At 37.2% G+C, this 23,747-nt stretch overlaps 1 protein-coding gene across 1 annotated transcript; it reads right to left on the reverse strand.

The window, feature by feature from the left end:
- Positions 1-19,594: 19,594 nt before the first annotated feature.
- LOC110682734 (alkylated DNA repair protein alkB homolog 8-like) lies at positions 19,595-23,021 on the reverse strand. The gene is made up of 2 exons (XM_021859059.1): positions 22,069-23,021; positions 19,595-19,682 (listed from the first exon to the last, which is right to left on the reverse strand). Exons 1-2 carry the CDS (start codon positions 23,019-23,021, stop codon positions 19,595-19,597), a joined length of 1,041 nt encoding a protein of 346 aa, XP_021714751.1.
- Between the last annotated feature and the right edge of the window lie 726 nt (positions 23,022-23,747).

Here is a 23,747-nt window from a genome sequence, read left to right on the forward strand (position 1 = left end):
GTGTTTGATGTAAAATTGCAATTGAACTGTGATGATTGATATATGATAAGCAATAAGGATGTTTAGCTTTAGTAGTTTGATTTTTCGTTTAAGTCTTTTTAATTGGTTCATATGGATTTCTATAACTCTGATTATCTATCATTTAGGTTCTAATAAAGTTTCTTGTTTTAGCATTCTTGTGTTTGATTTATTTATTTGGAGCTTATTGACATTTTTGTAAACATTCAAGATTGAGAATGCATGATTAGTAAAAATTTTGTTGATAAGGAACAATTACTAAACATGGCTTAGAAATGTTAGGTTGTCATTTTGGGAAACAGATGATTTAATTATAAACCAAAGTAAATTAAAAGTTAACCATAAACAAAATCCATTTCAAATTTTTTTTTTTTTTTTTTTTTTTTTTTTTGCAAATTAAAGCAATACCATATGTAATTTCAAAATGGTGAAACTAAAGAACTATCATGTTTTGGTGTATGCTGTGAGCATGAGACCTTACTAACTAAGCTTGTTGGTATTTACATGTAACAATAATTGTGCAAAAAAAGAGAAATTATAATAATCAATACAAATTAGCAAACATGTTGAAGCTTAAAGGTTTTGATGATGAGGAACTTAAACTAAAGCAAACTCAACTAATAAAGGTTTTTTAAGTGTTTGATTAGTTTAGGTGAAGTTGATCATGGTGATGGAAGAAGTAAATGGAACTAAGAAGACATGAAGAGATCTTTATTTAAAGAGTTAAACAAAACAGAGGAAGAGTTCTCTAACAAGAACTAAGTTTCCTAAAAAGAACTGAGTTCCTTAACAGAAACGTTCCCTAACAGGAACTTGAAGACAGCAAGCCTAAGATCTTTGGTGGAACTTGGTAAGCTTGGAGCCCAAGTAACTTACATGTACAAAGGCGCGGCGCAGCAATTCAATTTAGTTAAGGTTTTTATCTTCTAGATTATTGTAAATATGTTAAGTAGGTTAATGCACGAAGTTTATTAGAAGCGTGGCAAGTTGGCTTGGTAAATTAATTAATATGGAAAATATAAAAGATAGATTTTAGGAAAAGATTTTCTAAAGAGTTTGTTTCTTAAAATCGGTTTGTTAAAAAGATAATTCTTTTTAATAAATATCTTTTCTATCTTATTTTCCGGAAATGATTTTCTTCTATATTGATTTACATAAAACCGTGTTTAAAGATAAGAAGTTAACTTATTTATCTTTTAGAAAACCTATTTTCTATACTAGTCATACTTGTATAAATAGTAGAGAGCAAAATGGTTTTAGGTTTTTGTGAGTTTATGCGTGGAGAAATCACAGTGCTATAATTGAGTAAGTTTACCAAGCTTCTAACTTGTCATATTAGTTTCGGATTTCGTGCATAGCTTGCCTATCATATACTAGGTGTCATAAATTTGTATTGGTTGGGTTATTTGGGTGATTTGTTATTTACTTTACATACAGTTTGTGTAAGCTTCTAGGTGAAGCTGTGAGTTTTGTACTTATGTGGTACAAGTAGTTTGTACTTTGGCCGTACGAGTGAATCTAAGTGTGGTGCTTAGATTGGGTAGGATAGGGTCCTATCAAGTAGAAAGTCCAGTGAAGAACTTGTGAAATAAAGGTCCGTTTTTAATAGTTTGTAACTTGGTGTTTTCCCTATTATAGTAAAGTGTGTGTGTTTGAAATCCCTAAGGTAGGGTCGAGGTTTTACTTCCAGTTGGACCCTGGAAGGTTTCCTCGTAAAATCTGTGTGTTCTTGCAAGTTCCTATATGCATTGTTTTATTGTTCCGCAAAAGTAGATATTAGGAACTCGATACAATTCACCCCCCTCTTGTATTAATCGTCTCAACTAACAAAACATATACTGAAAACATGAACTTTCTTATGTTTTTTAATCTCTGTTTTTAAATCAGATTCATGCATAAATCTAAATAACTATTCTCTTTTCTCTTTTAAAACCTAGGGGGCTAGAAGGAGTTGTATATGTGGTAGCCATATCTATTTGATGTGAATCAGTTCTTTTTAATGTGAATAATCTTAGTAATATACATAACTAAATCAAAATAAAACACAACAAAATCAATGTTTGTCACCCCGATTCACAGCATATAGTTACAAATATACTCCTTAACTATAATCAAGGCATGCTACTATGATGTCTCTCTCTGCCAATTGTAATCCATGAAGGGAGCCCCACGCTTTTTACCTAAATCTGTAAGAAGAAAAAGTACTCAAAGAATGCTCAAGGTAGCCCATGTGAAATATCCCAACCAGTAATTACTTTAGCCAAGCTTAAGTGATTAGAGCAAAACATTATAAGTTTTTAAAAAACATAAAAAATAATTTGTAGCAGAGTTTTAATGTTCCATCTCATGAAAATGGATAGTAATAGAGCTTATACACATGAAATTCTTCTAAGATTTATTTATTTGTTAGACAAAAACACAGCAATCAATAAGAGCATAAGGGCATGTTCTCATTGACTGAACTCTGCTAAACAGAACTGAACTGGACTGAACTGAACTGAACTGAACTGAACTGAACTGAACTGAACTGAACTGAACTGAATATTTTATAAGAGAAGGAAATTAGGAGCTGAACTGAACTGAACTGAACTAAACTGAACTGAACTAAACTAAACTAAACTGAACTGAGATGAACTGAACTGAATTTCAACATAAGAGAACAAGCCCTAAATCATAAGCCCTCTGCAATTTTGATATAAACCTTTATTGATACAGTCAAATGAACTAATGTTAAATTTGTAAGCATACATAGAAACACTAGCATATTGATTTGTAAGCCATATTCACTCTATAGTTCACAAAATTGATGACAGCCAAAGATTTTGGATATAAGTTTTTGAACACTTAATTATTCCAACAGCAGCACTAAACTGTTGATAGCTTTTTTATAAGTTACCTTTCTTCAAGATGAATAGCCTCATTTAGTTCTAATGTCATTTAGTAGGTGGGATATTGTCCTGTTTAGAGACATTCCTGCCCAAACTATAACCTTTCCAAATATACTTGCAAAAGTGCATTTTCTGTATATATGGCCCAATGTTTCCAAATGATGATATATTTACATATACATGTAAATGCTAACCTTAATTTAAAGTACACTTATATACTTATGATGCATGTAATGTAATAATCCATTAGATGATTAATATATCAGCTTATTTACACTTGAGTTCAAAATGTTATTAATTTTTCCCAAAATTAATAAAAGAACCCATCAACAGCAAAAACGGATTAGAACTTAATTTGATTTAGTCACTATTCTCAACAACATCTAGATTAGAATGCTCTATCCAACGGGTTAATTATAAACCTAAGTAAATTAAAAGCTTAACCATAAACAGAAACCATTTCAATTTCATTTTTTGCAAATTAAAGAAACATCATATGCTATTTCTTAATGGTGGAATTGAAGAACTATCATGTTTTGGTGTATGTTGTAAGTAAGAGACCTTACTAACTAAGCTAGTTTGTATTTACAAGTAACAATAATTATGCAAAAAAGGGAAATCATAATAATCTATACAAATCAGCAAACATATACCGAAACATGAACTTTGTTATGCTTTTAAAACTCAGATCATAAATCAAATTCATGCATAAATCTAAATGATAACTATAAATCAACTTTAAATTCCCATATTTTTGTGCAATCAGTTTTATCAATTTGTTTTTGTTTTGAAACCCTATATTTCATAAAGAATACATTAATCACTTACTAATCTCAAAATCATAATGTGATTACAAACAAAACAACAAAATACCAAAATAATTATATAATCTTCAATATTGCACATGCAAAACAAAATACTTATATACTCTAGCAAATCAAAATCATTATATGATTTAATTAAAATAACTAATCAGAATCAAAGCCATAAGCACCACTATCACTATGAGAAACTTTAGGGGAGTGATAATGGTATGGTACACTAAGATCCTCTTCTGATTGAGCATACCATGAACCTTCCTCGTCCTCCTCATTTTGCTGCTCCTCAACTTCTTGTTCTTCGTCTTCTTCCTCTTCTTCTGAGTTCCCCTGCTGATTAAGTTGCGGTTCCTGTTGTCCCTGCTGCATTACATGAGCGTTAACTTCACCAATTGTAGGTTGCTCCCGCACCTCTTCAGCGTGAACAACAACCGATGAAGGGATGACCTGTTTGTCCTCAGCCTCTTCATCACTAATATTCTTATCAACTTCCCCGTCTTCTACGCCAACACTTTGAACTTCATTATCCTTGCTACATTTGCCTTTTCTCTTAGATGTCATCCCTTTAAAGCGTACAATTCTCTTCATCTTGATCGGTTCATCATCACTATCACTATTTACTTGAATAGGAGAATCAAAGTTGCTCACAATTTTAGGTCTCTTCCCCTTGTTTTTGTGTTGGGCAAATTCATCACATTTTGCTATCTGTTTTCAATATCCTTCATTTGTTGCATCAACATTTCTTGCTTTTTTATTGCATCTAAACGGACTTCACCGGCTGCCAAAAACTGACCTTTGAGATTCTCTTTCCTTTTTTCTAAAGAATTTCGGTCCCAAGCTGTGAATGGGGGTTTATCATCATTTTCGGCCATGGTGAACTTTAGGTTTTCAGAATGGAAGGAGAAAGTTGAGAGGAAAAGGCACTTTAAGTTTACAGAGAAAATGTTGGTGGTTGTGTAAATGAAAGTCTTGTCTTTTCAATACAAATTCAAGCCGTCACTTTGCTTATGTCTTTTCGAATGTAAATGATAGTATGCAGAAAGGGAAGAGTTGCAATGTTTCACATAACACACGTAAACCGAGAAAATTCTTTAGTTTGGAAAATATAATAATGGGATTTTTTTATACATACCAATTACGTAAGAATATTCCAAAAATAGAAATCAAGTTTCTTTTGTATTTATCTAACATAATGTACAGCTTATACTAAAGTCGTGTAATAATATAACGCAAACATTTTAAATGATCATTTTAAATTAAAACACAAAAAAAAAAAGTAATTAGGTTGAATAAAAAAAAGGATGATAATTTTTTCAACTTTTTAAAATACGTCACATAATATTTATATGAATACTATTAATTCGACCAACAAAATTAATCGTAGTCATCATTTTTGGAGTTGGTTGATTTTGCTGATTTAAAAATGACTTCAATTACTGGCCATTCTCCATAGCCATCTTTCACAACTTGTCGTTTTTTTTCTTGGTTGATTCTCTTTTTTCTTTTTTATTTTTCTCTACCCTTGAAATTCCTTGTACGTATGAGATTATAATATTGACTTTCCTGTTTTAAATTATTAATTATAGCACTCTTTTCTTCTTACGTATGAGATTAAAATATTATGTTTTCTTTGTGAAATGATTGACTGTAGTACTTTTATCTTTTTTTTTGTTTTTATAAAAAACTAATTTCTTCTTTACTTTATATAATTCAGTACAAAGTATTATCATTTTTTCCTTAACACGGAAAAAAAATTACCAATTAAGGGTGCTAGAGATCAAGTTGCTATATTAAGTCTCTTTCACAATCCATATATCACTAACCTAGGTCGGAAGATCATCGATGAATGTTTTGATTTCAATTTCCCCCCCCCCCCTTTTTTTGGGAATTTTAGCTTTGATTTTATTAGTTGACTATTGTTTAAACTAAGACAATGCATTTTAAATTAAATAACTAATGACCTAATCAACACGCCTTTTTGGAAATTATTGGGTAATGTTATCATTTAATTTGACTGATTTTTTGATTTAAATTAGTGGGATTTGAATTTAAACATTATATTAAACGATTGTTACTTAATTAATATAACATATCCTTTTAATAAACAAAAGTCTTATGAAACTTGTTTTGATTTATATCTACTTGGTAATAGGTAGACTTGTTTGTTTAATTGGTATTAAAAATATATCACGATAAGTTGTTACTCCGTACTATCATATATGAGTAGAGTCGATGGATGTAAAATTATATAGAAGCAATTTTAGAATTTATTTAATTTTTTTGGGTACCGACCCTTTTTTTTGGAAATTTTTTTAAAACTAATTTAAGTTTTGGATAAATGTGTAGTTTTAAAACTTTGGAAGACTTCCTTGTACCAAGAGGTGGCATATTTAATAGTGAATAGTTTTTGTGTGTTGTACTTTATATAGAAATTAATCAAAAACAATTTTCATTGCTTTTTTGGTGAAAAAAATTGTATAAGGATGCGGGACTCAGAGGAGCTTGATGCTGCTGTTGCTAAGTATGAAAGTTTATCTGCTGTGCATAGTCGTATCATGGAGGTCATTCAGGCCAGAGCACAATCACTAAAGATGTAAGCTAACAAAAAAACTGCCGAGGTTTATGCGATTCTGAATAATGCGTCTGAAGGTGTGGAACAAGCTATTGTGCAAGCACCTTTCGTGGTTCCTGAATTTGTGAGGTTTTTAGATCGAGTAGAGAAAACAACTGCTAAAGGGTCTGTTCAACTTCAACAACTGAAACAAGACAATGAAAAGGAAAGGGGTGAATTGGATGAGGTTTTGAAGAAGTATAAGAAAAGGGTTAGGGAAAGTGAAAAGTCATGATTTGGTTTTTCTTGAATCTAACTATTTCACTTTGTTTTTGTAAATTTTTTCTATCTTGGTAGAATTGATCTATATTTGTAGAATCAATTGTGGTTTGTTAAATCGTACAATTGTATGAAAATAGATCTGACTGAATTTTTTATTTATTTATTTTAAAACCATTTGAGTATAATGTGAAATAGCTTGACTTTACTTGGCTCAATTGTTTATTTATTTTCAGTCTTGTGTAAGGGCAGGAGTATTATATAGTTATAAAAAGATATATGTTTTAGACTTGTGTGGAATTTATAAATTGTAATTTGGAAAATTAGGGTATCCTTTATGTATTTTGCTACTTACAATTGAATTTGAGGAATATGTATGAGCAACATGTAGATGTTAAATTTGGTTATGGTTATATTATCATGTTTATGAAATGATATTGTAATTATAAAAAGGTATCATTGTTATATTATCAAGTAGTATTGAAAAAAAATTTGATTATGGGGTCTTTGACTTTTCGGTTTTGCAATTACTATTACATTATTAAGGAAATATAGTTTGGCCCTTTTCCGATCAAAGCATGTAGTCTGGTTTATAATTGTTGTTGAGAAAAAAAAATGATTTGTTTTGATTTAATACTGTTGATTTATGTCATAAATTAGTGTTTTGAAATCAAATTAATTTAAGTGATTATTTGTTGTCAAAATGAGTAATAAGCTTACTACCATGGCAACTTTCTTTGTATGATGAGTAGCACAAATGAGGCAATTCTTCATCTGATGAATAGCGCAAATGAGACAAAATTGATAATAGGGCCTTAAGTGAAGTATAGTGAGATTATTATAGTGAGATTAATATAGTGAGATTATTTAAGTCTTGGTAAGCATAATTAAGCATTAAGGTAATTTGATTTTTTAAGTATTGAATTCAGTTTAAAAAATCATATAATGCAAGAACCCACAACTTTAATATGTTTATTAACTATATAAATTATATTGCAATATAATATAATTAATAATTATATTTATAGCTAAACAAAAGTTAAATTGTAATAGTATTAAAACTTGTAATTATTACTATTATTGAATATTGGAGAAGAAAAGTTTTTGTAACTTAATCTTCTTGATGAGTTTTCTTGTCAATATCATATATTTTGGTATATGTGCATTGCCAATAAATATTTTAATTAATATAATACCTTCTTTTTTGTTCTATATTTTGCATGCCTTTATAGCCTAGCAAAACTTAATAAGTTCTGTAAATTGAAGCCATAGGTGTATAGCTCAGAAATCTACATTGAAATTGCATGGCTGATTTCTCTTTCACGTTTTCTGTTCCCTTTGAAGCAAAAAATAACAAATTTTTGGTATGATTCAATAATATTTGCCTAAACTATCTTTTTTTTGTAAATGTATTGTTAATGTTTCTTTTTTGGGTTTTAAATTTGTCCAATCTTGTATTTGTATACAGTGTATCCTCATGGTTTCAAAGAATTGTTAAATGATGGGATGTCGGCGTTGAGTTGTCAATTCCTGAATCCTGATGATTCCAAAATTTGGTATGTTACTAAGGTACACGAAGAAAAGAATGATGAATGGCAAGTTGTTTTGGGAAAGGGCTGGTCTAAATTCGTGAAGGGTAATAGTTTAAAGGCTGGTGATATTATAAATTTCAGCTATTCAGGTTATAGTTCATTTCTGGCTCAAATTGTTAGAGCAACAACAAATAAGAAAGTGCAAAGGTCAGAATATTGCAAGGGTTCACCTAGTTCTAGTAAAAGGCGTGGGCGCAAAGCTGCAATTGAAGGCAAATCAGAAAAGATGATTGAATTGATTGCTTGGATTGGTGAAATTGTTGTTGATTATCAGTTGCCAAATTATAAGTTCATTTTTAATAAAGCTTATCTTCAGCAAGCCAAAATTGTAAGTCTTGATAAACTTAAATACATTTTAAAACTTAATCTGATTTTGGCGAAAGCCTTTTTTGAATTATGTTTTTGTGTTTTTGGTGTTGCTGTTTACAGAATGTTCCTTTAGACTTTGCTAAGAAGTTTTTAAGTGGATTTGGTGGGACAGCTGATGTTATTCTGCGAAACTTTGATGAACAATTTGAGATTTAGCTGAAAATTATGAGAAAAGGTAATATAATTACTGAATGCTCACTGAAAAATGGTGTGAGGCAATTCATTGAAAGATACAATGTTCAAGAGGATGAAGGTGCACTTATCAAGTTTATAAAAGGTGACCCTAATATATTTGATGTTGATCTAGTGCTGAATTAATGTTAGTAGTATTCTGAGTTTGTTATTAGATGATTATGTAAGGATGCTGGTGTTTTTAATTAGATTTTGTGTTCTAAAACCTTAGATTTGCTTTTGGGAAAAAGACTTATTGTAAATTAAGTTATATGTTTAAGTTTATTTCTGTTTTATGAACAATTAACTAATGCAGTGATATTTAATTTGCTATGCTACTTGTAATGTTGTAAGTTTTAAAATTAATAAGTTACTCTAGTGTGTCTTAATTAGGAATATTATGTTTTGTTGTAGATGATTAGTTTATAAACCTAGTTAAGCTAACAATGAATAACTTAGTAAACTAAACATGTATAGGAAATCATTCAAACGACTGAGAAGTAAACTGTTATACATAAAGAAGTAAGAAAAGAAATTCGGTTATAAAGTTTCTAAGCAAAAGAAGCACAATTTGGTAGCCTTTGTAAGAATATAGCAAAACTCTGTCATATTTAAACTTTGTAGTAATTGGAATAAGCAAATTGGATACATGTAACCCAAAACAATAATTGAGGATGCTTTTCAATGTTTTAAAATCAACCTAGTGATATTGGATAGCAATCAAGAAGGTAACAAACAAGAATATCTCAAAAATGATATTGGATAGCAATCAAGAAGATAATAAGCAAGTGATTTTACTAAATATATAAGCTATTAACATAGATTAATTAGGCATCTCAGTTTTCCTGTCAAAAATTTCTGTTGCAGTCAGGTTAAGGATCTGCTCACACAATGGACCTCCCAATCCTAGCTATTTTATGTTATTTATGCTAACATTAGACCTATTTCCTGCTGTAATGTTATATACAAGAGCATCTCTTAAATCATTTGTGAGAGATTAAAACTAGTACTTCCAAAACTCATTGCTAAAATTCAATGTTTTAATTCAATCACTCAAATCTGTTATGACTTAAAATAACAGATTTATTTTATAAACTCCCTAAACTTTCTAAAATAAAGGGAAAAGTTAAATTAAATAAAAGAACGTAAATATCAGTTTAAATAATTACAGTATACCTCGAAAAATGATCGTGATATTTAACAACTATAGCTTAAATATCACTGTATATAATTACAATGTAATTTGTAAAATTATGAGAGCTTAAAAGGATTATATTTGTAAGAATATACTCTTTGCAGAAAAAATAAATAATCTATATCTATACTAAAACAGAGGGCACTCGAAGCAAACTTGACACATGTCACTATCTCATTGAAATTTTTCCCGATCATTGTCACAATCCTAATAAAGCAATTTTAATAGTACATGTATCTTACATCTTTTTATTTCCTATAAAATCTTAGGAATATTTTTTTTGGATCAAAAAATGATATTTACCTAAATAAATTTCGATCATATTTGACAACAATATATAATCATATATAATATAATAATCTTATTTAAACCAAAACAAACTTTGTAAGAGACAGAGTTTAGGGTTTTGTTTCTAGAGAGAGAAACTCTAGCTTCTCTCTAGCCCTTTGAAGAAGGGTCCGGTGGTTGCCTTCATCGGATTCTTTCTTCAAAGGGCTAGATTAGGGAAGCAGAATTTTTGTTCTTCAATTTCTTCAAAATACAAACCCTAAGAGCTTTTGGAACTCTCGGATCCTTTCCTCGTCCTTCAATATTGAAGAAGGGATCGCTATTCCGGTGGTTGTATTGGGTGGTTCGGCTGCTGGGCGGTGTTTCGTGTTTAATCTTCTTCCTAGTAGCTGGAAATTTCTTCAAAATACAAACCCCAGTGCCGACTTTGCCTCCTGGGAAAGAACGTACCGCCAGTGTTCGGAAACATATAATCAACAGATCCTGGCGGCTGCTGAAGAAGAGGCATTGGATGGTGCGTTGGAGGAGGAAGAGCCGGTTGTGGCGCTTGTGCCACTTGGGGGTAAGGCATCAAAAGAGGGTGCAGCTAAAGCCGAGTCCAGCAAGAAGAGTGCTGACCAGGCGGCAGCTGCTGATACTGAACCGCCCCCTTCTTAAGCTTTAAGTATTTTTTTTCACGGCCTGCGTGCCGTTTGCTTTTGTAATTACCCGGCCAGGGGGCCGGGGTTCTGAATATTTTTATCATTAATGCAATCATTTTTGGTCTTGAAATTTGTCCAAGTGTTGAATATTTGCTTTTGCTTTGTACACTATATCGACTGTTTTGCATGGCCGATTGTAGACAGGTATGGATGGTCCGCCTATGCCCCTGGACGACTGGTTGTCTGTTTCCAAGCTGGGCGATCAGTCGGCCATTTATTCAATCGGTCTGACCAAGTAAATAGTATTAGTCGCCAAGGAATTAAGTAGGATAACAAGCGGCGGGTACCGGTTGTTTCCCTTTATTGCCAATGTTGGCTTTTAACTCGTAATTTGTTAACCTAGCAAGAGTAGTGGTTGAGAGCCCCTGTTTGTTAAAAGCAGGCGGACGACTCATACCTTTTAGGCTCCATACTGAGTTTGTGTGACTATTAAGTTAACATAAGAGTTACTTAGTCTTCGTCACAATCTAGATTGAGTAGTAGAGGTACCAGGCGGCGGAAGCCGGCTGATCCCCTTGATTTGCCAATGTTTATTGGCTATTAACTCAATAGGTACCCCCTGCATTTATCCCAAGTAATACAGGCGGTTATCTGACTCAGATGTCAACTGCTACCACTGGTTTGGTTAGTGATAGAGTTATCCTTGTCTCAAAAACGGCTACGCGGTTGCCCTTGGGGACAGTCGTATAGGTGCCGTGTAATTAGTTTATAGAACAATGTTCCACCCAAAAGGGAGCTGCTCTCTGCGACGAATTTCATCCGGAGGGATGCCGTCGGACGCCTGCTATGATGTTGGGACAGGTCGTATTAGTTTTTAGTTTTATAAATTGATCAGTTGGCTTGGCGCCTGGTCTGATCATTCGGCCTGCGGCCTTGGTAAGTTCTTGGTGAACGTAGGTGCTAAGTAAAAGAAGGGTAGCCGCCTTTTAGGCACAGGGTCGGCCAGGCCCTAATCTTTTTAGCTAAGTATTGTGAGTTTAATACTCAATGGAGAGTAGCCGACTGTAAAGGAACAGACGGCATGCCCCTCTGAAGATGGAGTGAAAAAACTCAATGGAGAGTAGCCGACTGTAAAGGTACAGACGGCATGCCCCTCGTAATACAAAATTGAATAGTAAGTGCGAACTTTATTAAGTAGTTCTTTACATCATTCAGAAGAAATATTTTTTAAGATTATCTACATTCCAAGTTCGAGGCAACGGTTGTCCATCTGGTGTTTCCAGACGGTAGGTACCGTCCCTGACTTCCTCATAGATTCGGTAGGGTCCTTCCCAGTTGGGAGTTAGTTTGCCAGACTCATTAGCCCTACCAACTGCTTCCATTTTTCTAAGTACAAAGTCCCCTACTTTGAGTGGACGCCTGTGCACTTTTCTGTTGTATGATCGAGTCATTCTCAGACGGTAAATCTCATGGCGTAAGACAGCATTGCCCCTCTTTTCAGGGAGTGAGTCTAACGCCAGGCGCATGGCTTCCCAGTTTGCCTCTTCGTCATATAGCATTATTCTAAGGGTCGGCTCGTAGTGTTCTATTGGAAGAACAGCTTCCGCACCATAAGTTAGGAGGAATGGAGTTTCTCCAGTCGCCCCTTTTTCAGTCGTCCTAATGGCCCAGAGAACATGTGGTAGTTCATCCGCCCATTGGCCGCCTGCTCGTTCAATCTTTTTCTTGAGACCGTCTGAGATGATTTTATTAAAGGCTTCTACCTGGCCGTTTGCTTGTGGACGGCCGACAGAAGCAAAGTAGTTTGCAATTCCTTGATCACCCAACCAGCTTTTGAGAACAGGCGTCTCAAATTGGGGACCATTATCAAAAACCATAGACATGGGAACCCCGAACCGAGTGATGACATTTTTCCAAATGAATGAAATTACATCTTTCGTCTTGATTCCCTTTACAGCCTCCGCCTCTACCCATTTAGTGAAGTAGTCAACGGCAACAAGTATATACCTTCTGCCGCCTGTAGCAGGCGTATATGGACCCAGAATGTCCATGCCCCACTTAGCAAACGGTAGTGGGCTATGAATGGTAGTGAGGTCAGTAGCCGGACGGTGAATTAATTTGCCAAACCTTTGGCACTTGTCACATTTTTTCACCATCTCCATTGCATCAGCTTCTAAGGTAGGCCAGAAGTAGCCCTGGCGCCTTGCCCTTTGAGCAAGCGTCCTTCCACCTATATGTGAAGCACAGTAACCAGAGTGGAGATCGTCTAGTATCTCTCGTCCCTTTTCTGGAGTAACGCACTTTAAGAAAGGTTGTAAGTACCCCCTTTTGTGAAGTTCCCCCTTTATAATTTCAAAATTGGTGGCTCGTCTTTTCAGTGCTGCCGCCTGTTGAGGATCATCCGGCAGCGTACCGTTTGTAAGATATGCCCTGATTGAATCCATCCAGGTTGAGCTTCTGTCTAGGATTCCAATAGGGTTTTCCTCGATGCTTCTCTTCTCCATTACTTCCCAAAAAACAGTTCGTGGAGTATCGGAGGAGGCGGATGATGCTAATTTTGACAGTGCATCTGCCTGGTTGTTTTCTGATCTCGGCACTTGGATTAGATGGAAATCCTCAAGGGAGCCGACTGCTTGTCGGACCGCCTGTAAATATTTGATCATGGCCGGATGAGTTGCTTCGTATTCGCCATTGTACTGACTCACTATCAATTGTGAATCAGAACAGGCGTCTATTTTTCTTGCCCCTGCCGCCTTGCACATGCGGATCCCGGCTAGTAAAGCTTCATATTCTGCCTCATTGTTTGAAGCCTGAAAACTGAAGCGTAGAGCATACTCGAACCTGTCGCCCTCTGGAGATTGACATACGACGCCTGCTCCACAACCATTTGAAGTAGAGCTTCCGTCCACATATACCTTCCAGATTTGGTCTGGAACTTGAGAGTCAGGAGGACGAGTCATCTCTACAATAAAGTCAGCAAAGGCTTGCCCCTTCACTGCTTTTCTAGGCTCGAAAGTAACTTCGAGGCTCTGAATTTCTATGGCCCATTTGATCATTCGTCCTGATGACTCCATGACAGTAAGGGGCCGCTTGATTGGTTGGTCGGTATACACGACGACTGTATGTGCCAAAAAGTAGGGCTTCAATTTTTTGACAGCCATGAAGAGTGCAAGACCAAATTTCTCCACTAGAGGATACCTCAACTCGGCATTTTTCAGTACGTGACTGACAAAGTAGACCGGGAGCTGACAGCCGTCCCTTTCAGCAAGGAGCACAGCGCTTAACGCATGATCAGAGACGGCCAGGTACATGTAGAGATTCTCTTTGGGCAAAGGGCTGACCAGCCTCGGCAAGGAATGCAAGTGAACTTTTAATTTTTGGAAGGCGGCCTCAGCATCCGGCCCCCATTCAAACCTTGCCTTTTTCTTAATTGCCTGGAAAAAGTATAGGCATTTGTCGCCTGATCGGCTTAGGAATCTCCCCAAGGCCGCCAGACAACCTGTTAATTTCTGAACCTCTCGGACGGTACGGGGCGACTGCATGTCGATGACCGCCTGTACCTTCTCAGGGTTCGCCTCTATTCCTCTCTGATTGATAAGGAATCCGAGAAATTTCCCAGACTCAACTCCAAATACACATTTCTTGGGATTAAGCATGACATGGTGCCGCCTGAGTGTGGCGAAAGTTTCTCGGAGGTCCGACAGATGATCTGTCTGTAGTTTAGACTTGACAATCATATCATCAATATATGCTTCGACATTTCTCCCAAGTTGATCAAAGAACACAGTGTTTATCATACGTTGGAAGGTGGCCGGGGCATTCTTAAGACCAAACGGCATGACCGTGTAACAGTATAACCCCTGATCAGTGACGAAGGCCGTCTTCTCCTGATCTTTCTTCCACAAAGGGATTTGATGGAAACCAGAGTAGGCGTCCATAAAGCTCATCAACGCATGGCCGGCTGTTGAGTCGACCAGGCTATCAATTTTAGGCAGAGGGTAACTGTCTTTGGGGCACGCCTTATTCAAGTCTGTGTAGTCTACACACATTCGCCAGGTACCATTCGGCTTTTTAACAAGAACCACATTTGCAACCCAGTCTGGGAAGTAACATTGCCGAATGAACCCTGCATCAAGTAATTTTTTAACTTCGGCGGCTGCCGCCTGACTTCTTTCGTCGCCATGGTTCCGCTTCTTTTGCCGTACCGGCTTCTTTTTCGGATCCACAGCGAGTTTATGTACTGCCAGATCAGGACTAATGCCTGGCATTTCATGGACTTCAAATGCAAAGATGTCCTTGTATTCTTTTAATAAGTTGTGAAAGTCGTCACCAAGGTTTCTCAGAGCAGTCGTCCCAACTTTGACTGTTCGGTCAGGACGTGAATCGTCTAAGATCAGGTCCGCATGCTCACCAGCCGGCTGAGGGCGGAACTCATCCGGCCGCTCCTCTGCCAATGATTGCTATTTTCTTACTTTTCTTGCGGACTCTGACTGTGACGCCTTTCTCTTTTTGTCGCCTGTTTCTCGAACAGGCGAACTCTCCTTGACATTGTCAAAGTCTGTTTTTTCTCCACTTGACCCAGTGGCCATAACAGTGGGCTTGACATCCGAGAGATAGCATTCTCGGGCCATCCTCTGATCTCCCCTTAGGGAGCCGACTGTTCCATTATCCCTCTCAAACTTAAGCAGCATAAGAGACGGGATTATAACAGCCTTGGAATTATTCAGGGTTGGTCGACCCAGGATCATGTTGTAGGCCGAGAGTTCCTCTACTACTAGGAACCGGACTACCATGTGTCGTCCTTCCCCTTTTTCGCCTAGGCGAATAGGTAAATCTACTCGTCCCAGTGGGTGGACGACTCCTCCTCCAAACCCTATTAAAGGGTGGGAGGCCGGATGTATGCAGTCCGTCTGATATTTCAGTTTTGACAGACATTTGCTGCTGATAAGATCTGAGGAGCTCCCGGTATCTATGAGGATTCGGCCAACTCTCTGGTTGGCCACTTTACATTCAATAACAAGAGGGTCATCATGCGCCCCCCTTACCCCTCCTAGATCCTCTTCAGTGATGACAATCTCAGGAAACGTATATTTGGACGGCCGTTCTTGGTGAACGGAATTTACATCTAACCGCCTTATATTATCTTTGTTGCCCCTAATAGTGGGGCCGCCTCCTGAGAAGCCGCCTGCAATGGTGTAGACGACTGCATCATCTGTATCGGAACTGTCGGCCTGTTGATTCTTTTTGGCCGACTGCTTTTTTGAGGAAGTGTTCCCCGTAGATTTCTTGACATAAGTGTCAAGATCACCTTGCTCAGCCAAGCGGTCTAGGTACCGCATGAGACTGATGCAGTCATTGGTGTGATGACCAACGTCATCATGATAAGCACAGATTTTGTCTTGGTTCCGGTTGCTAGCAGACCCCTTCATGGGGACCGGCTTCTCAATTGAGAACCGTCCCTTTATTTCTTTTAGGATAAACTGGTTATCCTTGTTAAACACATACTTTGGGGAGTATGGTTTGAATTCTTTTTTCTTCTTCTGGGCCGGCTGTTTAGAGGAATCAGCCGCCCAGACCTCTTTTCTTTTCTCATCTTTGTTAGACGACTGTTTCTGTCGTCCTTCTCTTTTGTCGAACCTTTTCCCGTCCGACTGTTTTATCGTACACAGATCAGTCGCCTGTATATAGGCTTCTGCTTCAATCAAGGCCTCTTGAAGAGTCGCCACCCTTTTTCGAACTAAGTCAAATTTGAAAGTAGACCCGTCTTTGAGACCTCTAAAAAAGTCAGTATAGGCTACCTCATCCGGTAACCCTTGAATCTGTATTCTCATCAGGTTGAACCGCCTGATGTAAGAACGAAGCCCCTCCTTCTCACCCTGCTGAATTGTTCCCAAATCAAGGGTCGTTTTCTTTGCAGGGATGTTCATGGCGAAGTTGGAGGCAAACAAGTAAGCAAGCGTCCTGAAGCTGTTTACACAACCAGTCGGCAGGTTGCCGAACCATTGCTGTGCGATTCCCTTGAGAGTCGCTGGGAAACACTTGCACCAAGTGGGATCATCCAACCCTTGAAGGTACATCAGGTTGGTGAATGCCATCAGATGGTCTTCCGGATTAGTAGTGCCGTCATAGGCGCCTACTAGTACATTTTTTACTTTGGCCGGCTGAACGGCTTCAGTAATTTCCTTGGAGAAGGCCGACGGCTGTTCACCAAGTCTAAGCAACCGTAGCTGCCAGTCCATAGGTTGGACGTTTTTTGCTGCAGGTCCACCAAATGGAGGTGGCTGCATAAAATACTGTTGTTGCGGTACAAACGGTGGGTTTGGTACCGCCTGGGCACTATGAAAGCCGGACTGACGGGAGGTACCGCCTGACTGACTCTCATGGTACGACTGTGTATGCCTCATGGAGGTATTTTGTAAACTTTCTTGAAAATTTGAAGTAGAGGCCGACTCTGACAGTCGGTCACTCTTCTTCTGTTCTAACAGCAGACGAGCGTCTGTGTATGTTTTCTTCGACCCGTCCGCCTGAATGTGACGAACAGGTTTCCTATTTCCCGTAGGATAACGGAATTTTGTGAAATCAAGAGCAAGTGGCTCCCGCTTCTTGGATTTAGGATGAGGAGTCGCCTCTCGCCCTTGAACTGGCTTCCTCTTCAGTGAAGTGGAAGGTTTTTTGGCCGACTGCTCTCTGACTGAAGCAGGCGGCTGTTTGTTGATCAATTCTTGAATCTCTCCCTTGAAGCCCCTCATGAAGGTCATGAGTTCGTTCCTTGTGATGGGAGCAGACCCATCAGTCGGCTGTTGCCGAGCAGGCTGGGCGCCTGCTGGCTCGCTTCCTGTTTGAAGATGCTCCCGTTCCCTCCTTTCGGTATGACGGGTACGTCGGGCCCTTAGGGTCCCGTCTGGAGCTGTATGAGTTTCCACTTCAAATTCACTTTCGGTGTCATGGTCCGACTGAACTTGAGGGTCGTCTAGGGGACGCCTCTCTTCAGGAGTCGGTACAGACTTGGATGCCATCTCAGAAGTACTCTCCCCACAGACGGCGCCAAATGTTTCGGGGTTTTCTGATGTCCTGCGGGAGAGTTACAACACCGAGACTGGAACCGGCCGCCTGTACCTGCAAAATAACGGAGACTCCTGAGAGCTCCGCCTCCAACGGTCAAGTTAGTACCTGATTAAGGAGTAATGATTACGGAAATTAAAGTAATGAGGTCTCTCTAGGTGAGAGTGTTTAATGTATAATCCGTGAGTGATTAGTGTTCTGTCACTTTTTCCGTCCTCCTCTTAATGAGGATTAAGAGGAGTATTTATAGTCTTGAGAAGCGTGCCACTCTCTAGGTTTAGGGTAAACCTAGGGCTGACCGGGCCTCTAAACAGGATTGGGCCTTGGTGGCCGGTTTTCCCATTTGGCATGGGCGGACACATGGCGTGTCTCAATTAGTCCGTAGAGGACGTATCTGTGATTGACACGTGGCAGGCTCCTATTGGCCTACGTGAAGGACACGTGGCGGAACCTGGTTGGTCCACTTGTCAGACGGTGATTGGAGGATGAAAATCCCCTAATCAGCGCGGGCTTCATCTAATATATGTATAAAAAAATTGTTTAAAAAATTCAAACAAACCGTGCATCGCACGGACTTCATCTATTGTTATTTTAATGTTGAATTGTTGATGCTAATTTTATTTTATTTTATTTTAATTTTTTTTAAAGGAATTTGGATTTATATTACGTTCTTCCTCCGTTTTTTTAACATCAAATCTATTTATACTAATTTTATACTACGAAGTATATTTTATTACTTCTCTCTCTAACTTTAAACCATACCCAAATAATTTATCATTTTCTCTCTCATGGTCGTTACTACCCTCTATCACATAATTTCACTTTTATGGTCCCCATATTACTTTTACTAGCCATAATAAATTATTCATCCACTAACATTATTTTATTATACTAAATTTATTCTCGTGGAAGTAATTCTTACTATTTTAGTCTTACGGAACCACCTAATAAAATTTACTCATGAAACTGTTGTTATATATCTTTTTTCCCTTTATCGCGCATAATTGACCCGAATGATCCGGCTTGAAAATGACCTGACCTGATTATAACCCGCATATTATTGACTTGAACCGAACCTGACTGAAACCCAAGAATGACCCAACCTGATTCTAACTCGTAAATTATTGACTTGAACCGAACCTGACTCGAACCCAAGAACCACCCTAACCCGTGAAAACCCGAATTAAACCCGACCTATTGTTCACTCAACCCAAATGTAACCCGACATGTTATTAACCCGACCTAAACCCGACCCAAACCCAATAAAAAGTATGACCCGACGTGACCCAACCCGAATCTGACCCGCATAGGTTACGTCATTAACCCGAATCGACCCGACCCACTCTTACCCGACCCAAACCCAACCCGATTACCAGAATTGACAGCTCTAAATACAAGTAAATCTTTGCTAACCAAGAAAATCTGTAAAATAACGCTATACTTTGCCCTATATTGTAAATGTTTCTGCGTCTTAAAATGATGATACAAGTAAAACTATAACCAGCGTAGGCTGCGCAGCTTGATTTTCAAAGAACATCCTGTAAGCCGGGGAAGCGACTATCTCACCCACAGTAATTTCTAGTGCAATTTTGCAAAAGCTTGATGAGGATTACAATTTTACTTAAACTATGATAAAATATATTTGCAGCTTCAGTGATTTACTTGCTGATCTCATCTCAGCAACAAAGTTCGAGTGGTGTATTTGGTGTGCGTAAAGATTTTTCACTGTGTTTTTTCAAGAATAATACACCAATTTGATTTGTCAGAAAAGTGATCCACGATTATAGTGTTGCTCATGCCAGATACTAATCTGCAAATTAACAAGAAATGAAGATGGTCAGTTTTAGAAAACATGTTAATAAAACCTGGACACGAGACAATCAGACAAATCAGGAGCAATTTTATAGGATATGAATGCACAAGATTAAAGGAACAGTTGGGTCTTTAAACGATGCAAGAACCAATTATAGACAATCAAAACCAAGTGCAAGAAGTACAAACAAGTTTGTTTCTCAAGTGCATAAGAGTTTTTGCCATCTCTCTTGTTGCTTTCAAGATATCAGCAAATTTGCTGGCTTGGCAATATTCAGATAGTCCTAAATTCCTAATATGGCCCAAATGGTCACAGCTACCCCTCCTCCACAACCCCTCCCCCCCCCCCCCCCCAAAAAAAAAAAAAAAAAAAAAAAAAAAAAAAACCAAGCCTTAGTCCCAAATTGATTTGGGGTCAGCTTACATGAATTGTCATAAGGCTGTTAAAGGAAAAAGAGCATAGTAAGATAATCCTCCAATTCTTTATGATCTTTTATTTACCATACCACAGTTTGCTCTGCATATACTCATCACTTCCACTACCTATGCCAGGTTATACTCTTGGAAATCTCACCTTTAGTATGGAAATTAGCTTCCATAAGCAGCTATAGAACAACATTGGTTCCTAGGCTATCTATCATTAAAAGCAATATCAAGATTATGAACTACTACATTTTTGTTTTCTTGATGGACTAACTTAAGAAGATTATGGAGCTTCATTCCAACAAAAAAATAACTCAAATTTTGCGTAAAAGGATATGCACAAACAAGCAGTAGAAAAGTTCCAAACACACAGATATACAGAAAACATTATCAGAAACTCAAGGAAGTTGCTCAACAGAAACATAGATTCTTCTGAAGCCTTGGGAAAAAAAAAAAAAAAAAAACTCCACAGATACTTAAGCAAAATTAGCTGCACTCAACAGCGGTCAATCATGCTGACACAAGTTAGAATGAATGAAGTTGGGAAATGGTTCACTAATTCCAAACATGTAAAACTAGAAGACATTGTGCATGAAGTTGATAAAGTAAAAGCAGCTATGTTAGAAACACACGAGGAAACCAGGCAAAAAAAAAAAAAAAAAAAAAGGAAAATTTGCGCCAACAGTCCAACTATGGCCAATTTTCTTGAAAAAGTCCCAACTATTGATTAACTCAAGGTCATCAAAATTTACGGGAGTCCTTTCAAAACAGTCCTTAACATAATTTTAAATGGTTTGACCGGATAATAGTTGGCAAGTGTTTTATTTCCGTTAGGCATAGTAAAAAAAAAAAAAAAAATTAATCCTCCACCACTCTAATGACCCACGACCTCCCTTTGGGCCCTATTCTCTTCACCTAACAACAATAATATTCAGTAAAACGGACCAATAAAAATTCAATACGTGGCAATTTTAACCAGATTACCAGTCATAATAAGGTAAAGACTATTTTAAGAAGGATCCCCCAAAGCTAGTACTGCCATGAGTTAATCGATAATTAGGATCATTAAAGAAGAATGTTCACAATTAGGACTGGTAGCGTCAATTTTTCCAAAAGAAAAAAGTTATTAACGTAGGATCATAGGGTATTAGCTAGAATAATAGTAAGATCAACTGAATTAAGCTTAATTTCTTGAGGACTCAAGTATTCAAAAACAGTTTTTTTTAAATGATAGCAACACTACCCCAATAGACCAATATATAGGTTTCATTTTTCAAGTTAGATTTTTTGGAGGCTTCTAAATCCAAAAGTCTCAACTAAATAAGTTGATTGTACCTCAGGTTCATCTAAACCCAGATCATAAATGTCTCTAGTACATGCGGTGATTTATTCTTAGAATTTTTTTCTGTTTACTATAATTGCTAATAAGACTGACTCTTCTCTCCTTCGATGTGGTGGTAAAGGACTACCTGAGAATTGAAAAATAATGGAGAACTACTAATATGGAAATAATTCAAGATTGCATTCGCATCTTTGACATTTAAATACTAAAACGATTGGCTCTATTTTTAGAAAATAGCAGAGAGGGTTATCAGCTTGTTTCTTTCTGATATAGTAGTTCTAGAAAATTGACTTTAAACAGGAAAAAAAAAAATCACTGTTGGACATGGATATTGCATATTCCACAATACCGTTTTAAGAGAATATATACCCTACCTACGCTATATAAGTTTCTACATTTCTCCAGCAGAATTGCAGTTGATTTGAAACTGTTTCCTTATTTCGATAGTTTCTCCACCCCATTTGTAGCACTATTGGAATTAATAAAGCAAGATGCATGAAACAGCCTACAAAATGTACTCCATAATTCATAGCAATGCAGCTAGCTATTTAAAGACTTGAACCATTCACATTCAAGCAAAATATTAAAGAAGGATGATAAGTGCAATGTAACATGTTACCTTTCAAGTTCACCTTCACTAAACACATGGTAATATCGCTTATACACCACAGCACCCTTCTTGTCATCTTTTCTTGCCAGACCATTTGCAACAGCACAAGCAGAAGCACCATTAATTTCAGCACGATGATAAGGCAAGTGCCATGGAACAAAGTACTCCTGTTGATTTTCTGTACACCTATCATCATTATAGGAATTTTCTTGGTCATTTATTTTCATGGTTTTATCCAGCCTTGCACCAAGGGACTCTCTAGAAACTTTGCATGACTCTCGAGGACCTTTCTCTTTGCTTTCAGGAATGCTTTCCAAATTCAATGACCGGGGGCTACGCACACGTGGACTACCGGGTCCAATCCACTCATCTAGGTACTTATGCGACAATGGGGTCCATTTACTTAGCAAACCTTGGTCTTCATGCTCAACAGCCCAGACTGTTATTAACACTAAACCTCCCTTCCTAACAACTCTAACCAGCTCTTCAATGGCTTTTCTCCTCCTACTTTCAGTACTCAAGTGATGCAACACAGCAATTGAGATTGCTGCATCACCAAAGACACTTTTATAAGGCAAATTTACAGCATCAGCGACCAAGGCTTCATGCCCTCTCTCTGTACATATACCAATTAAAGGCGAGCTTATATCACATCCTATGAAAAAGCAGTTGGGATTAAAACCCAGGTACTTCCCATTTCCACATCCTGCATCCAGGACAAGAGATCCTTGAGGCAAAGAATCTAAAAACGATGCAACCTTAGGCCATTTAGCAAATCTAGTTGAACTAAAGTGAGGAGCAATTGCATCATAAACCTGGTGAACATACGTCTTCTCAATTTCAGGGGTGTACTGAACACGGTTGGATGATAAATCATTCTCGTTCATCAAGTCAGATAGCCGAATCTGAGTTTTTTCATCAGATGCAGCAACAGAAGGACGGGCTACTCTTATGTCTTTCATAGTGTTAAGACTATAAAGTAATGGTTAAGCTACTGACAGAGTTGAGAGGTCTACGCAATGTCACTTTAAGATTTTGTGTGACCAAATATCATCACCTGAAATTTAGAAGAAAAAAACGAGAATAAAGAGTTGTTGAGTGCTATGACTATATAAGGAGGAGGAACACATTTACGGCTAGGACGCTGTAAATTCTTGAAAGCATAATCTAACATCTAACATCAAATAGAAGCGAAAGGGAGCAAAAAATAATAATCAGAGTATGAGATTCAAGCACGTGTAAAAAATTGAGAGTTTAGGAAAAAAAATGAATAGATAGGGAGGGTGGGCATGGAGAGAGGGGGGGGGGGGGGGGTCAGTTGTCTACTTCAGTTCAATCATAAGAAAAATTTAAAACAAAATATGGTTATTACGGTATAATTACGGCCAAAAGGTGAGGGGGTTTATGTTAGGTGGCCTTAAAAGTGTATAAAATGAAAGAATTTGGGTTGCAATTATGAAAATTGGTTGGTGAAATGGGGATAAAAATCTGTAGTTTGTGACTTTAGGGACGGAAGTAGTTAAGGATTGGTTGGAGAATTGTTATGTTTAGCCTCTTTATTGTTATAATGTATGGTCTTCATCTGGATGTCAGTTTTCATGCAATGGTATGCTGTATGAGTAGTTATAAGTGAGTTAGTAGTTAATAATGATTGGATATGTATGTGTATGATACTATGGGCAGGTGCA

The sequence above is a fragment of the Chenopodium quinoa genome, unplaced genomic scaffold (genome assembly GCF_001683475.1).
Source record: "Chenopodium quinoa cultivar QQ74 unplaced genomic scaffold, ASM168347v1, whole genome shotgun sequence".
Lineage (NCBI taxonomy): Eukaryota > Viridiplantae > Streptophyta > Magnoliopsida > Caryophyllales > Amaranthaceae > Chenopodium > Chenopodium quinoa.

Coding starts and splice junctions, on each gene's coding strand:
- LOC110682734 (XM_021859059.1), bottom strand. CDS start 23,021: ATGAAAGACATAAGAGTAGCCCGTCCTTCTGTTGCTGCATCTGATGAA. Junction 19,683..22,068: donor AGTGAAGGTGAACTTGAAAG/GTAACATGTTAC, acceptor GTTAATTTGCAG/ATTAGTATCTGGCATGAGCA.